This window comes from Corvus kubaryi, unplaced genomic scaffold (assembly GCF_017639235.1).
Source record: "Corvus kubaryi isolate FWS band 111438036 unplaced genomic scaffold, C.kubaryi_AGA036_p1.0 37398, whole genome shotgun sequence".
In the NCBI taxonomy this organism is placed as follows: domain Eukaryota; kingdom Metazoa; phylum Chordata; class Aves; order Passeriformes; family Corvidae; genus Corvus; species Corvus kubaryi.
In genome coordinates, this window is record NW_024581137.1 from 28073011 (window position 1) to 28088565 (window position 15555).

General features: G+C 39.4%; 1 protein-coding gene across 6 annotated transcripts in view; it reads right to left on the reverse strand.

The window, feature by feature from the left end:
* Window positions 1-12999, reverse strand: part of ABCB5 (ATP binding cassette subfamily B member 5) — a 34662-nt gene extending 21663 nt beyond the window's left edge. For 2 of the 6 annotated variants that reach the window (XR_006018597.1, XR_006018596.1), the window contains exons 1-12: window positions 12239-12999; window positions 11103-11190; window positions 10906-10954; window positions 9756-9900; window positions 9245-9311; window positions 8820-9011; window positions 7523-7694; window positions 6399-6523; window positions 3853-4027; window positions 3440-3553; window positions 2461-2571; window positions 35-160 (exon numbers count right to left, since the gene is read on the reverse strand). Coding sequence is in view for 3 of the 6 variants with exons in the window: in XM_042043995.1 (XP_041899929.1) it covers window positions 35-160; window positions 2461-2571; window positions 3440-3553; window positions 3853-4027; window positions 6399-6523; window positions 7523-7694; window positions 8820-9011; window positions 9245-9311; window positions 9756-9900; window positions 10906-10954; window positions 11103-11190; window positions 12239-12287 (1413 nt within the window). In the remaining 3 variants the exon portion in view is untranslated. Of the gene's footprint in view, window positions 1-34; window positions 161-2460; window positions 2572-3439; window positions 3554-3852; window positions 4028-6398; window positions 6524-7522; window positions 7695-8819; window positions 9012-9244; window positions 9312-9755; window positions 9901-10905; window positions 10955-11102; window positions 11191-12238 lie in introns of those variants that run through there. The other 4 variants (XR_006018598.1, XM_042043995.1, XM_042043994.1 and 1 more) reach the window with 4 other exon arrangements.
* Between the last annotated feature and the right edge of the window lie 2556 nt (window positions 13000-15555).

The window sequence follows — 15555 nt, forward strand, 5'->3', positions numbered from 1 at the left end:
TCTGACTGTTTACAGTTCTCTTTCAGACACTCACTTCTCCCTGGTCAGGATCATAGAATCTCTGCAGCAACTGAACAGTAGTGCTTTTGCCACAGCCACTGGCACCAACTAAAGCAATGGTCTTCCCAGTTTGAACTTTCAAGTTTAGACCTTTGAGGATCTGTGAATAAATAAAAAAAAGTATACCTTAGTTTAACAAGTTTGATTAGAGAACAGCCTGTCAAGGTAACTGTAGCTATTGCTACCAAGGCAGTAGTGAGGGCCACAGTCTGAAGGTATGGCAACATCAATAAGTTGATTGTACCTGGGAATATCCTGGAGCACTGACAGGGAAAAACTGCACCTATGCTTGAGAAATCTATTGGCCTTCGAAACAGGATGGCTACATGCAACCTGCCTTTTGGGAATGGTCCCTGGATCCCTCTGCCTACCAAACCAAGCCTGGGAATTTTTTGAGAAGATTGATAACTGGAACAGGCCAAGTTCATGCCAAGAAACATTTTAAGAGTTCCCTTGCATAGACCATTGCATTCCAGTGCCTGGGAAAATTCCCCAGCACACTCAAACTAATATAGACACAGGCACAGTACTCCAAACTTGATAGCTCATTTTCCCCAGTTTGTGTGGTCTGGTAGCAGGCTTGGGGTCTTACATTCTCCTGCTGTCCTCCATTTTCCATGGCATAACACTTAATTATGAATCTCACAGAAAATTATTTTTCAGATGCTAAAGGATATCACTAAAACAAGCCTGCTTTCTTCTGTTTTTAAAATATAAACGGCTGTTTTGACAAGGTAAAACTGCTGGAAAGCCCTTAATAAACCCCATTCTTTATTGTTAACAGCCTCAGCAGCCTGGGGAGTAGTTATAGATTAATGATATCTTTGTTGCTATTTTCACATTTAGAGAACATTTTACCTCAAAAGATGTCCATGCCATTACAAGTAATGCTGTGTAGTTGCCAAAATACTTGGCTGCTATGGAAACTCTCCTTGTTTATACCAGGCTGATTTATAAGTTTGCCTACACATGTTTTTGCAATGAGAGATTAAAATAGTTGCAATATTCCTCTCCCTGTATTACATCCACCCAGTTTTATAGCCCCAGGAAGCTGATATCCCCATGTCTGCATTTTCAAGAATGAACTATATTCTGGATATCATAATACTTCCAGATACAAATAATCATTACCACATACTAGGCTATTTCTAACTCTCTTTCATCAGGCAAGGTATTAAATCTTAAAATCAAAACTAACAATGACTATAGTCCTTAGATCTCTTTGAATTGGTTTAACCTGAACAAGGAAGATTATGCTGTGTTGCATCAATTGCTTGAGAGATTCTGGGTAATTTCTACACAGCTTTGCTGAATTATTTTGGCTCTATTAAATAACATTGATGCTCTCAGTAGGGCGAGATGCTGACTCAGATTTGGGAAAGATGAGAAATATGTCTTATTTCCCTGCCATTTGGTGTGCTGGCCCGTAACATAACTCATGAGCCTGAAAAGGATTTTTAGGAAGAAAGATGAAGACTCTGCTCTGTCCCTTCAGATTTCTGAGCCAAGAGTGATAGAAGATACATTGTACAAAATTCAGTTAAGGAGAAAGCCCAGCTCTGAGTTTGCCCTCCAGCTGTCCCAGTGTCCTGGAAACAGATTTGATACACAGTGGGACAGACCTCAGATGTCTGAGTTGTGAAAAGCCACCTGAAGAAACAGCCATAGAGGAATAAACCTTCCATTCTCACCACTAGATCAGCATGTCAAGCTGTTAATTGTTGACATTTGAAATACCTGTTTCTACCATTTTCTTCATCAAGTAAGAAACTTTTACCTTTATCAAGGTGTTCAAAAAATTATAAAAGAATATGGCAAAGAGGTCAAATCAGCTGTATCACCACAAAAGTAATCACCATAACATGATGTACACAGGACGCTAATGGAAACAAAACTAGCAAAGAACAGGGACAACAGTTTATTGAACAGCAATTTTAACATATGCCCAAAACAATGTTTGACTTCCAAATGTACATTTAGGATGATAAGTTTACAACAATATGCTATCAAATGTACTGAAAGTCTATCTCTGATAATTTTTTGCACAGGATATCATAACTCCAAAGAGGCAAGAAACTGGAAAAAAAAGTAACTTTCTGGTTTAACTGCTTAAAGTCTGGAAGTCTGAATGAAAGATTTTGAAAAATCTTATTTGATTTATCAAAGTTCTTGTTCACAGAAATTCAGACTAGGAGCAAGACATGTTAGATTTTTCCTGCAGAAGAGAACAAGATAGACCATGACAGTAGATCTAGAGCTTTGTCTTTGTGCATTACTGAAGGAAAAGTTTTGCCACATCCCCCAAATCAGGAATGCATTTTGCAATCAAGAATAACAAGATTAGACAATATGGACATAGGCTGAGGAATTTCAGTACAGTAATCCAAACAGAACACTTACTTTAACATCAGGTCTGGAAGGGTAGCTGAAATGGATATTTCTGAATTCAATTTGTCCTATGAGTTTGTCTGGCTTGTAACCCTCCTTAGAACTGCTATCTATGAGCCGTTTCTGGAAAGAGGTTTGTAAAATAAATTGGTGGTTATTTCACTTTTGCAACCATTATTTTTGCTACATATATCGTTCTTTACTTTCTCATCTCCTGGTTTACACTGCAGTACATCATTGCAGAGCTGCTGCATTTTACTTGCAGGATGGTGAATACGGGGGAACATCAAACTGTGAATTCTACTTTGACAAATACAGTACATTTTCAAATGCAACAAAATCCATAGCAGAAAATCTGTAATTGCAGAACTTAACTGCACTCTTTTGAAGCCAAAACAGTGGCCCTCAGTAATCTGCATAGAAGGATTTTATACTCACATCAAGAAGAATGAGGTAGCCATTTCTCCATGAACTTTTTAGTCCTGCTTTAAAGTATTTTATACACACAGATATACAATTGCTGCATAGCACAGCAAGACCAAGAAAATAATGAGTAAAACCTTTTTTATAGCAACATCAGCATTACAGATTATTATTATAACTTTCAATAGCAATATTAATCCCCTCTTCACCAACTCCCCCTTCCCAATAAACCCCATCTCAGCTGAATTTGTGCATACATGCATTTTTAAAAATTAGTATAGTGTCATACTGCTTTCCCACTGGAGCTGAAAGTCTAATATTAGAGAAAAACCTCAACGATATATCTCAGACACATCAGGTTTTCCAGCTTTCACTGTAACAAATAAAGAGGCTGGGTTTTTTTAGATGAACGAAAATATTATGTGTTTCTGTGGTAAACATCCATGAAGTTGATGATTTGGGAGCTTTAGAGCGCTTTTGTTACATTTCTCAAGGGAAAAAAAAAAAGGAGGGGGAGTGAAAGTTAAGTTGGTTGAAAGGCTACTAGTCTATGTACTTAGATGTTTACCTTATTGATAATCTTATATACTTCATAGGCAGCCCCACGTGCATTAGCCACACTCTCCAGGTTGGGAGCTGCCTGGCCCAGGGAGAAAGCTCCAACAAGCACAGAGAAGAACACCTGTGGGAGATGGAGAGCAGCATTGCAATTAATGATTACACAGTCACCCGTGCCCACGTGTGCTCTAGAAAGATTTCACCACCGGCTCTAGGTTATTCATCCCACCTTACAAATAGAGTCCAAGACAATCAAACTTATTATATCAAAAGCTATACAAGATGAGTACCTTTCTGTTGTTTTATACTAAGTGAGTCTCTAACAGCTGATTTAGCAAGCACATGGCAGAAAACAGAGACACCACTTGCATAACTTTCCCTGAAGATACAAAACATTTTTCAAAGCTGCATTGCTGTACTTACAATTAACACACGGCCGATGTCATAATGTGGATCCTCAGCAGTGAGCTTGGTCCCATACCAAAATGCAAGGGCATAGGATCCAAAGATGAAAAATTGTGAAACACCTAGACATGTGTTAGTGGTAATGGATTTTTTCATTCCAACACTTTTAGCCATCTCTAAGTTAGCATCATATCTGAAAGTGGGTAAGGAAAGCATTAATTTGACAAGTACCACATGCCATTCTGGTTATTTCCCAGTGCCCTATTTTTAATCAACAGGATTTGTTTAAGCAAAACAACTAAAATCTGAAAGAGAATACAGTTTGGTTTTTGTTTTTTTTTTTTTTTTTTTTTTTTTTTACAGAGGACTATTAGGGATGTAATTAATTTGAATAAATATGCTCTGACATATGCTGACAATATTGGCATACCGTTATGGAAGACATTCAGAAAACAATTAAGCATCATGACTTAGTTATCATAATGGAAGACACAATAGCACTCTTGAATCCATTGCTTCCATTAATCCTGAAAGGAAATCTTGGAAAGGTTTTAGCCACCTTGTCTACCAGAGGTAAAGTTTACTCTTCCACATTTAAAAAAAGCAAAATCAGAATAAAAGCCCCCAACAACCCCAGGCACTAGGGAAGGAGATAAATGAGAGCTCCCTCTGACTGCAGAATTGTTCTCTTACTGTCCATTCTGGGATGTCAAATATCTTTCCCATAGGTCAGTTTACTGATTAACATATAGGAAACTAGTGGACACAGAAGGTCAATATAGAGACTGACAAGATCAGTGAGAGAATTATTTCTTCTAAGGATGGTTCAAATTAATTAATTCTTCTATAGTTTTCAGCAAATGGCTTTCATTTACTCAAGCTTACTATGCAAAGTGTAGCCTAGGAATAGTGTAGCTTTCTACTTGCAAGCAACATGGCCAGCAGCCTGCACTCTTTTTCCAAAGCATATTTTCTATAAAATACAACCCCATTGTATGAAGACATGCAATTCATTCAGCTGGGAAACAACCTTAAAAAACTGCATTAATTTTGTTCATGTAAATTTCTAAGATGCCACCAGTGCAGCATTTGTTAGTCAAAAATATTGAAATATTTTGACTTGGTTGTGCTCTTAAAACCAAGCCCTTTATCTGAGTCAAAGGCATCATAGGTCTTCCAGGAAAAGGGAGTACTGGATTTAAGCAGTGTGATAAATACACATGATCACTCAAATACAGAGGAAAAGCCAAGCCCCAGCCAGAAACTAAAGGTGACTGAAGATCCCTTTCATGAATAAACTTTTGCAGTCAGTGGAGGCACTGTGCAGTGAAAGGATGTTTTTCCTTACCCTCGGTTCAGCATTCAAGAGCTGTGTAGGAGTCACAATCCTCTGTCTGAAAAATGCACTCCCTGGTAGGAGTTCGTCCCTAGTGGAAGATGTTCCTAGGAAAGCCACTATGTTTGCTTGGGTTTTTTTACATGAAATGGAGGTAGAGCTGTGGAAGAGGCTGACTGGTCAATCATAAAAAGGAAAGGCCTTACTCAGGTTTTAGTTATTTTGTCTTTAGACAAAGTAGTTTGAAACAGCTCCTGTCATTTAATTTTCAGACACTGGTAATTGTAAAAGATAGGGAGGAGGGGTGACAAATGATCTAGGTCACCTTAGGGCTTTTTTTGCCTTTACTGTTCAAGCAGTCTTAATACTGTTGTATCTTAAGAACAAACCCCAGTAAGCAGAAGACAGGGCTATAAGATAGTCAGAGCTCAGTCCCTGGCAGCAAGTGGAAGAACAGTCTGTAGGACCCTAAGCTAGGGCTGACACCACCTTAAAAATTTTGCACAAGACCAAGGCAAATATGAGTTGAAAAAGATAGAGTTTCATGGAGCATATGAATCAGGTCATCTGGTTTGCCTTTCCCAACGGCATGGAATCAGCGAGGCCTTGTATTTGTATACAAAAAGTTATTGTTTATGCTTGTTGAGTTATCTGACATGCATATCAATAAGTTTGTGGTCAGCCACAATCCTTTCACCTTTTATGTGTGACTAGGGCCAACACTGGGCAACTACACGATAATTTGCAAATCATTAAAGTTGCAAATCACTGTAAAAGCCAGTGGCACGATTTTACCCAAGGCTGCTATCCAGTGCAGTTTAAAAATAAGCTCAGTAATCAAAGATCAGAGCAGTAGCACAAAAGCTCTAGAAGATAACCAACTGATTGCATGCTTTGTTTCGTCTGACTCATAGGTGAAGATAACCTTCCCACCACTTTCACATTCAGTTCAACTCCGGATCTCAGTCAAAGGAGAAATTTTCGTCTATGCTGCAGTGACAACACAAAGTAGCCTATATTTACTGATTAGGTCTATTTGTACATCTTTGTTTTCAGGTGATTTGTCCACTTACAGAAAGACAAATGACACTGAGGGGAAAGACAAAATGACACTAAGGAGAATCTCATCCCTCTGCCCCTCCAAAGTAAAAAATATCCTCACAAAACAAATCCACAACTAAATCCCCTTTCCATATTTTAAATACAATTATTCTTTTGAAAAACCTACTTCTCTAATGCCTTTTGCTGTCCGTTGAAAGCCACAACAGTCCTGATTGCTGTCAAAATTTCTTCTGCCACAGCTCCTGCTTTGGCATAAGCAGACAGCTCTTTAGCAGTGAGGGATGCCAGGAGCTGAAAAGTTGAAAAACATCTGTTATTGCAGCCTACTGAAAGAATACACACACTGTCTTGGTGAATAAGAACAATCACACAAGGTGCACAAGATCAGACTTTACTAAAGTGGGGGTCAACTCCTCCCCATACCCTGAATTTCTCTCAAATAGACTTCAATTTATCATCATCTCCTTATTACAGTCAAAGGCTACACAAATATCAGGTGAACTTCCTGACCAATCCACTTTCCTCCCAAGCTGAGGACAGCCTACAAACTACACTAGGAAGAGTGGAAGGAGGTATGCCATAGCTGCTCTGGCGAGTGTCTGAGGTGTTCAGACAGTAGAACACCAGCAGATATTGAAGTAAGAAGGTCAATCACATGGCAGCCTATAACATTATTTTTCTTAGCTTATTTGTAATGCTTCAGATAGCAAAAAACCCATAGAATCATATATAAATAGCCACTCAGGAGTATGAGCCACCCATATTAATGCAGCTAAACAGTGAATGAGGGGAAAAAGTTTTCCTATCTGAAAGGGAAACCTCTCCAGCCATTTCACTGATTTATATCACTTTGGTTTTCAGCAGCTGTATGTATCTGTTTAGACCTACTCTGTACACAGCATGAAACTTGGTAGATTACTTGCAAGATATGTGATATATGCATGTGCAGATGGAAAGAGGTTGAAAGGTATTTGTGCTAGGAGGGAAAAGCAAGGGCTTCCGCAGTGCTTGCCATGAGGAAATTTCTGTGCCAGAAAGATGCTCTGCTGCAGGTTACCCTCCTGTCACATGGTACGAAGACAGGATATGCAGACAGAAGGAACATGACTTAAAAGTGTGTGTTTGGGAACCCAAAGAAAGGCTACAGAAGGAGCAGAAATCAAAGTAAGTGTGCGGCCAACCCCCCAACTTAGAAACCACATTAGGTTTCTCCCATTCTCTCTCCGTTTCCTGTGCATAAGAGTTATAGGGTTTTCTGGTTTCTTTGTTTGTGAATCCCCACACACTTACAGTTGACCAAACTGCTGTCGATGCAGCAAGAAGTGGGCTGACTGACATAACCACCAGTGTCAGCTTCCAGCCATAGATGAATCCTATAATAAGCCCTGACACAAACGTGGAAAAAAACTGCAGGAATATACTGATCTTGTCTCCGATGCCTTCACGGATGGTGTTGATGTCACTTTAAATAACAATAATTAAAAAAAGATTTGTTAGCTTAAAATGCCTCTCCTTGTGAGTCCCTCCCCCTTCTTTTCGCGCTGTGTTTTCTCATGTCAGAAGCTTTGCCATTTCCTAAATGACACAGGGAAATTTCTAACCACAGCTACTGAACTGTACCATTAGGCTCTTCTGTGGCCAAAACACAGCAGAAACCTCCTATTTTTAAGGACTCATTTTCTGTATTCTCAACATTCTCTGCTGTTTTTACGCCATGTCACTAGGTCACAAATGACCTAGTTTCCTCATCCGGCATCCAAATGGAGCAATATAAGTAAACAATCAAGCAGCTTCTTCCCCCAACATGACCATCTCTAAATAATTTCTTCTGCTCAGCTCTCTGATGCATTTTATGTTCTTAATTTTGGCTACTGACTCAGATGAAGAACTACCTCCATTCCATCATTCTATTATTTGGAATAACCTCCATTTTTCATACAAATTTTCTTCCCTGTTTTCTCTTTCCAGAACATACAGATATTAGAGTTGATAGTGGTTTCATTTAAGCTTCTTGTACACATTTCAGCACAGAACTGTGTCCCTGTGTCCAAAGTTACTATAAAATCCAGAAAAAATATTTAAAAGAATATAGTGTTCACATATATGATCCCATAGCACATGGGCATTACAGTCCTCATCCCTAGATCTATTTAAGTTTGTGGAAAAACTCCAAAGACTTTTAACTGGCTAGATAGGATACTGCCTGAGATTGGACTGGATGCAAGTAAAAACTCATTTCCATTTAATTGTCAGCTTTCAGTGTTCATAAATTAGGTGAAGACAGCAGAGCTGTTTGTTTAACCCTGGCTGACAGGTACTTCATGGACTTTAGAAAGCCAATGTCAGGCAGTTCATGGGAAAAAAAAAACCCTTCCAATGCACGTGTCACAAACTGCACAAATGAAGCTGAAAAGGATAATTAATTTCTCACTTTGAGCTGTAATATGTCACACTTTAGATTTGGTGGAATTTTTTGTTTTTTGTTTTTTTAACTCTCATAGGCTATTCTGCTGAAATAAATGGCAGTTTTCTTTTAAATGCCATCCTTGGTGGTGTGTGTAGTGTAAAAAAGGAGCAGAGCCCTCACTCTGTCAGTCTGGTGTTCAGTGTTCCTATTTGGGTAGTATCAAACCAAGCCATCTCCTGATGGAGCACTGCAAAAAAGAACTTCTGCCGGATCCTTGCTGTTTGCCTTGTAGCAGCAACCAAAAATGTCCACACTTGGATGATGCTCAGGATCAACACAGCAAAGCCAATTCCCACGTAGTAGTAAGCAAACCTGGGGTAAGGGAACAAAAGCACATGTGATCTCACCGTATCTTGTGAGAGAAGTTAGACAAACAGAGCAGCAACTAGTCTTCATTAATGACACCAAAGTAAACACTGAAGACTGTGACGCATTATTGAGAAACCTTTTTGAGAAGGCAGACATTTGCCTTCTGCTGAAACAGATAACACAGTAAAAGAAACTCCTCCAATACTTTATTAAACAGGATAACTACAGACTCTTACTTTGTCATTTCACCTTCTATATCCACACCTGGATCTGATGGACAGCTGGAACTGTTTCCTGAAGTATCTGCGAAGGGGAAATAAGAAATAGGAATATTTGGGAAAGTGTTATATAAAAAAGTTGATTCATGGCAATATGGGGTCATCAGTTTTAGAATGTTTTTTATTTTGCAAGTGGGGTCTTGCAATATAAACTTAAATACAAAATGATTTGGCAAACACACATTTATTTTTAAGGAATTAGTGCCTGATAACTAAGGTTGGTCATGCTCCCTACTGTCTCAGCGAAGTCAAAGTTCATTCATAAAGTGCACATCCAATGCTTTGGTTTTGCCCTGGTCTAGTCATTAAAGATTGATTGAAATGATTAGCTTATTTCCAGCAGGATGAGTGTTGCTCATAATATAGTCCCTTAGATGCGTACCAGTGCACAGTTGGCAGGGGAAAGGAACCTTAGCCTCAGTAGCAAAGCACAGCCAATTAGTAGAGAAATCTAATTTTAGCTTTTTACCATTGGATTCCACGCCACTGAGCACAAAGCTGTTTGTCATCTCTCCAAAGATAATGATCATAAGTGGCATTCCAGTTCCATTTGCAGCTGCTGCCACCAAACCAACTACCATCAACAGGATGTCCACCCCGTCAGCATAGCAAAACTATGTAAGCATTAAAAAAAAAAAAAAAGAGAAAAAAGTGACATTACACCTGACAGTTCACGACATTGCTACAGTACAGCAGACTTACAGAACATGCTTCATCCACATATTCTAAGTAGCAACACTCCATCTGAAGGTAAACTCAGTACATAAGGATTTTGTAGTAGTCCAACACATCTTTAAATCAGTAGTCAGGCTGCTAAGAGAATACTGGCAGGACACTGATTCTCAATTTGGAAAAAAATTACATGTTTGCAAGTGATTATGACCTTTGTAGAATGTATTGTATTTTATGTTCCATTTAGTTACATATTTACTAAGATAATGCCTCTAAAATGTAAACAAGAGTGAGTTATTGACCAGCACCTGGCTTATACCTACCAGCAGAAAATGTTTTCAGCAGAGATAGATTGTATCTTAAGACTTGTCTACCCCTGAAGCTTTGTTTGGTTTAAAGGAGGATGTGAATTTAAACTGCTGTAGATATGCTGGGATGCGGTTAATCTGAAATCAGAGCATTTTATTCTTGACTGTCCTAACCATCTCAAAGTGTAAATACATGTGGAATAAACCAGAGAAGAATTAAACTTTTCTTGTTTCAGAGTAAGCAAGTCCACATGTAAGAGCTATCTTGGTTTGGGAATAGCTGTCCTATAGAAAACTGACACAAAACCATATCACTGGTTCTCTGAGAGCAGGTCCCTCTGGTGTCAAAGACAGGATAAGCCCTTTATGAACAGACCCAAGGCAAGGGCTTATGAAATAGATATGTCTTAAAACAGCCTCATCTTCCAACAGCACTAAGGTTGAACTGCTGTCCTTACTCACAATCTACCAAGGGGGGGAATGTGACATAATGGGGCAAAACTTTAAGTGGTCTAGAATCAGTAGGTCTCAGGCTTCTTCTCAGGTTTTTGATTGCCTGTTAACTGCAATTCATAAACAACTCACAATGCCAAATAAAGAAAAGAAAGTATAAAGCAGACCATCAAACAGGACACTAACCAATTCAAGAATGCCAACCATTTGTTTCTCTGTCTTCTCATCTTCCTTCCTAGAGTAAAACACAGAAGACTAATTAAGATGAGGGTTTTTTTTAGCAGAGCTGTATTAAGCTCTTCTCCTCCTTCCCCTACCCCTCTCACTTCCCCATACACCCAGTTACAGCACAGGTCACTACATTAAGTTAAAAAAATTCCTACATTTTCCTCTTGGGCTTTAACTGGTCACTTTGTTCTACATGTTCTTCATGCTGGAAAGAAGGATCATCACACCCCTTGCTCCCAGATTCTATGAAATAAAAAGAAGATTTGTTTTTTTAGCAAAATAATCCATCTACTGCACTATTTTCTTGTGTCTTTAAATGCAAAAGTATCAGCAGTTAAAGACTAATTTTTCCTTGTGTTCTCAGGAGGAGGTTTCAAGAAAGAGCCTGGTGAATTTTTCTCTTCAGTTCATCTTTATTCCAGGAAAAAGCTTCCATGTCCATTTCTGAGATAGACACAACTTAATTTTTATAATTAAAATGTATTTATACAGAAAGATTATCAAAGACTAAAAGAAAAAGAAAGTTAATTCTTCCTTCAAATACCTGCACAACTGCAGGCAAATTAGGAGAACTGCTAATGAAATGAGTGTAACTGCTTATAGTGAAGGTTATAACTGCTGTAGATAACATAGAATAGATGGCAATTAACTGGAGGATCATGTCCTTGCCTCTAATAACCATCTTAATTATTATCTTGCAGTAGGTCCTACAAGTCCCACTTGCTTTGTGCTAGGGGCTTCAGAAAGGTATATGAAAGAGTAATCCTACCCAGCAAGCTTAGAGTTCTAAGTGTATAAAATAAGATGCAATAAATATAGAAAGAAACTGATGAGTAACCACAGTGGGGAGCCAGCTGTAAAACAAGAGGGGAAAAGGTACCCCCCACACCAACCACTCCCAATTTACATTTACCTTAACTACTGACTCACTATGAATAGAATTTTCTACATACTGCTTGAATTTTAGTCAGCCTATAATGATGGTTTTAGACAACCATTTGAAAGCAATAATGTGCTTCCAGCTTACTCGTCTTACCTCAGCAAAATTTTCATGCCTGGGCTAGGACCCTCCTGAACAGTTTTACCAATGTAAAAGAATTTTGTTGAACTTGATGGAATGATTCACACAGAAAGTGTTTTATAGGTGTGGCTTTAATTCACTCATTCATAGGAAACTCATCACATTACCTCCTACAAAACCACTACAGCAATCAGGAGAGTATTAAAGTGTTCTTTAGATGCAAGTCTGTGGAAAATAGTCTTCAAACACATATGTGGTATTCCTTCTTACCAGGATTGGAGAGGTCCTGTTCTGTGGAATTTTCCGAATTGCCCTTCATTGTTCTTTTTGTTGTATGCTAATGAGAGAGTTACATTAATTAGAACCTACAATAACCCCCGCAACAAAACATTTTGATTTAGTAAATATACAAAGAGTTCACATCTGTGGATTTTTCTATGACTCATTAGATTTTGGTCTCAACATCTTTCTACTTAAATAGAAAAACTAAAAAGAAAAAAAAATAGGTAACAGTGTGAAAAAAAGAACTACCATTAATGAGATATTAAGAACAGTCCACACTATTACAAGAGAACTGAGATCAGTAGCCTATTTTAGTAGTCTTTTATGCTAAATCCTGAGATCCTTCATATAAAAATTACTGTGAACAATCTATAACAGAATAGATCATTTCCCTCATTACCTTATGCTTGATTAGAAGTAATTGAGCAGTCATAACATGGTCATGAGTACAATGATAAAGACATGCACTCCTTGTGCCACGTGGTACTAGGATACATTTAGAGGCAGTAAATGACTGATGCTCTAAGTATCCTGAGACTTCTCTTCTTGATCTATTAAATATATTGGTTAAAAAACCAAACAACAACAACAACGAAATCCCAAGCAACAAGCCACATATGAAGCTGACAAATCCTAGAATAACATTGACAAGAAAATGCCTACTCAACCTCAGATAAAGGGTGGGGGGGGGAACAATAAAAAGAACGACCACCCTTTTTGCTCGATTTCCGACTGTGCTTTTCCCCTCCCGTTATTTCGGCTCACCTTCCCGGCTCACCCCACGCCACCGCCCGCACAGTGGGTGCAGCCCCCGCCCTGGGCTTTATAGAGGCGGCACCGTCCGCCCTCGGCCCGCCCTCGGCTCGGGTTGCAGGTGAAGGTCGGTGCCGCAGCTGGGCAGAGCCGCCCAGGATAAGGGGCCTGCAGAGGGATGTGGGCCGGCTGCTGCCCGCTGCGGCCCCTCGGAAGCCGCCCGAGCGTCTCTGAGCCTGCAAAGCGCGCACGGAGCGCCCATCAGCCCCTTGCCGGAGCATCGCTTCCATCCCGAGTCTCACAGAAGGACTGATGCTAGAAGGGGACCACTGGATGTCATCCGACCCAACCTCCCTGCTCCAGCTGAGTCATCTAGAGCACATTACTTAGGATTGATCTGTACAAACAGATTTTGAATATTTCCAGCCAAGGGGGACTCCACAGCCTCTCTGGGAAACCTGTTAAGAGTGCTTGGTCACCTGCACAACAGAGAAATTCTTCCACATGTTCAGTTGGAACTTTCTGTGTTCCAGTTTCTTCTTGTTGCCCCTTGTCCTATTGCCTGGCATCACTGAGGTGTTCTGTCCCTTTGGCACCAGATGCTCACAGGCATCAGTAAGGTCCCTCTCAGGCTAAACAGGACCAGCTCCCCCAGGCTTTCCTCATAAGTGAGGCGCTCCAGTTCCCTCATCATCCTCATAGCCTTATGCTGGACCTGCTCCAGAAGCTCCATGTCTCTCTTATACTGAGAAGCCCAGAACTGGACGCAGAGTCTCACCATTACTAAAACTAGATGAGTTTAGATCTAGAAAACTCAGCTGCTAAGCAGAGAAGAGGGGGTATTTGAAGAGTTGCTTGTCCAGGGAAACATTCAGGCTTGGGAAAGCTATCTGAAGGTCCTGCCACATTTGGGAAGTTGCATCACTGTGCTTGGAGAATTTCAACTAAGAGTAAAGATATGCTGCTGAATTTCAGCTGAGAAATGTTATTAAATAAAGGTTTTTGTGTTCCACTTCTAAATGATATGACAACTGAAGCTAGTTAAATTCATAATTGTTTATTGAGAAGCTAAGCAAAATGTTTTGCTCGTTTGGTTCCCCTATTCCCCACAATTTGTGTGACCTTTTTGTGTTTTTTTCAGAAATAAGACTGTTTCTTGTTTTGGGTTAGTTCAGGGGGTGGTGGTTGGTTTTCTTGATGTGGTTTTTTTCTCCCCTGTCTGAAGAAATCAGGTAAACAAATTAGGTTTTCTGCACAAGCCTAAAAATAAGAGTCCTTCAGCTCCCCCACTGGCACATATTATAATCTATATAATTTGCTTTCAGGAGTGCCTCTGGTGTTTATGATTATAAACTTCTAGTTGTTTTTCCATCTACTTAAATGCCTGTATCCCAAAGAAGAGTCCCAGATATTTAAACTCAGCTGACGTTCTTCTCAAGAAGGAAGTTCAAGACTTGGCCTAATTTAAGATTCCCTGTTCTGCCTTGCACTCAGTATTCAGATTATGTCTATGTTACGCACATTGGTTATGATGCTCTGGAAGAACCTCAGAAGAGGCATTATTGGGTATTATTGTCTCCTGCCCACTGGAATCCTGTATGTTCAGGTAGAGTCAAACTCCTGCATGCCAGACCTATGACTTTGTTAGTACTTTCTTATGTCATCAGCATTACCTAGGAGTTATATTACTTACTTATATTTTATATTACTTGTATGTATATATATGTAATTCATATCAGCCTGGAGAAAAGGAAGCTTAGGGAAACCTTTTCTTTCTCTACAACTACCTGAAAGGAGGTTATGGCAAGGTGTGTATCTGCCTCTTCTCCCAAACAACAAGTGACAGGATGAGGAAGTGGCCTTCAGTTGTGCTAGAGGAGCTTTAGTTTGGATATTATGAAAAAATGTCTTCACCAGTGTTGTCAAGCACCAGAATAGGTTGCCCAAGGAACTTGTTTTGTCACCATCCCTGAAAGCATTTAAGAGGTGTGCATCTGTGGCACTTAGCAACATGGTTTAGTGGTGGACTTGACAGTGCTGGGTTAATAGTCTGACTCAATGACCTCAGAGGTCTTTTCAAATCTAAATGGTTCTATGATTCTACAGTTCAGTGTTAAGACTGTATTATGCACATACACATCTGTTCTCTGTTTCAAAAAATTAAGAAGGGCTGTGGCTTCTGCTGTCACGAAGAATATGAATTTACAGAATTTTGGAAGAGGCAGAACAGCAAGCTGAAATTACTTCACTGTTCCAGCCTCAGGCTTCACAATTTTATGCAGTATTTCCTTCACCAAAACATACAGGTTTTCTTCTCAGTCATCTCAACGAGAATGAGAACATCTCCTTACCACACCTCAGTTTTTTGTTTAAACTGGTCACAAACTGCTATTTTTAGAAGAAACTGTCTTTACAGATAAAATTTTAGACAGAGGGACATCCCACCTGGGACTCCTGGTGTGGGATTGAGAGCACATAGATAGCAAAGTACAAAAATGGAGGTAGCATGAACCCAAAAAAATTACTAGGACTAGATTTCAGAATTACAAAAT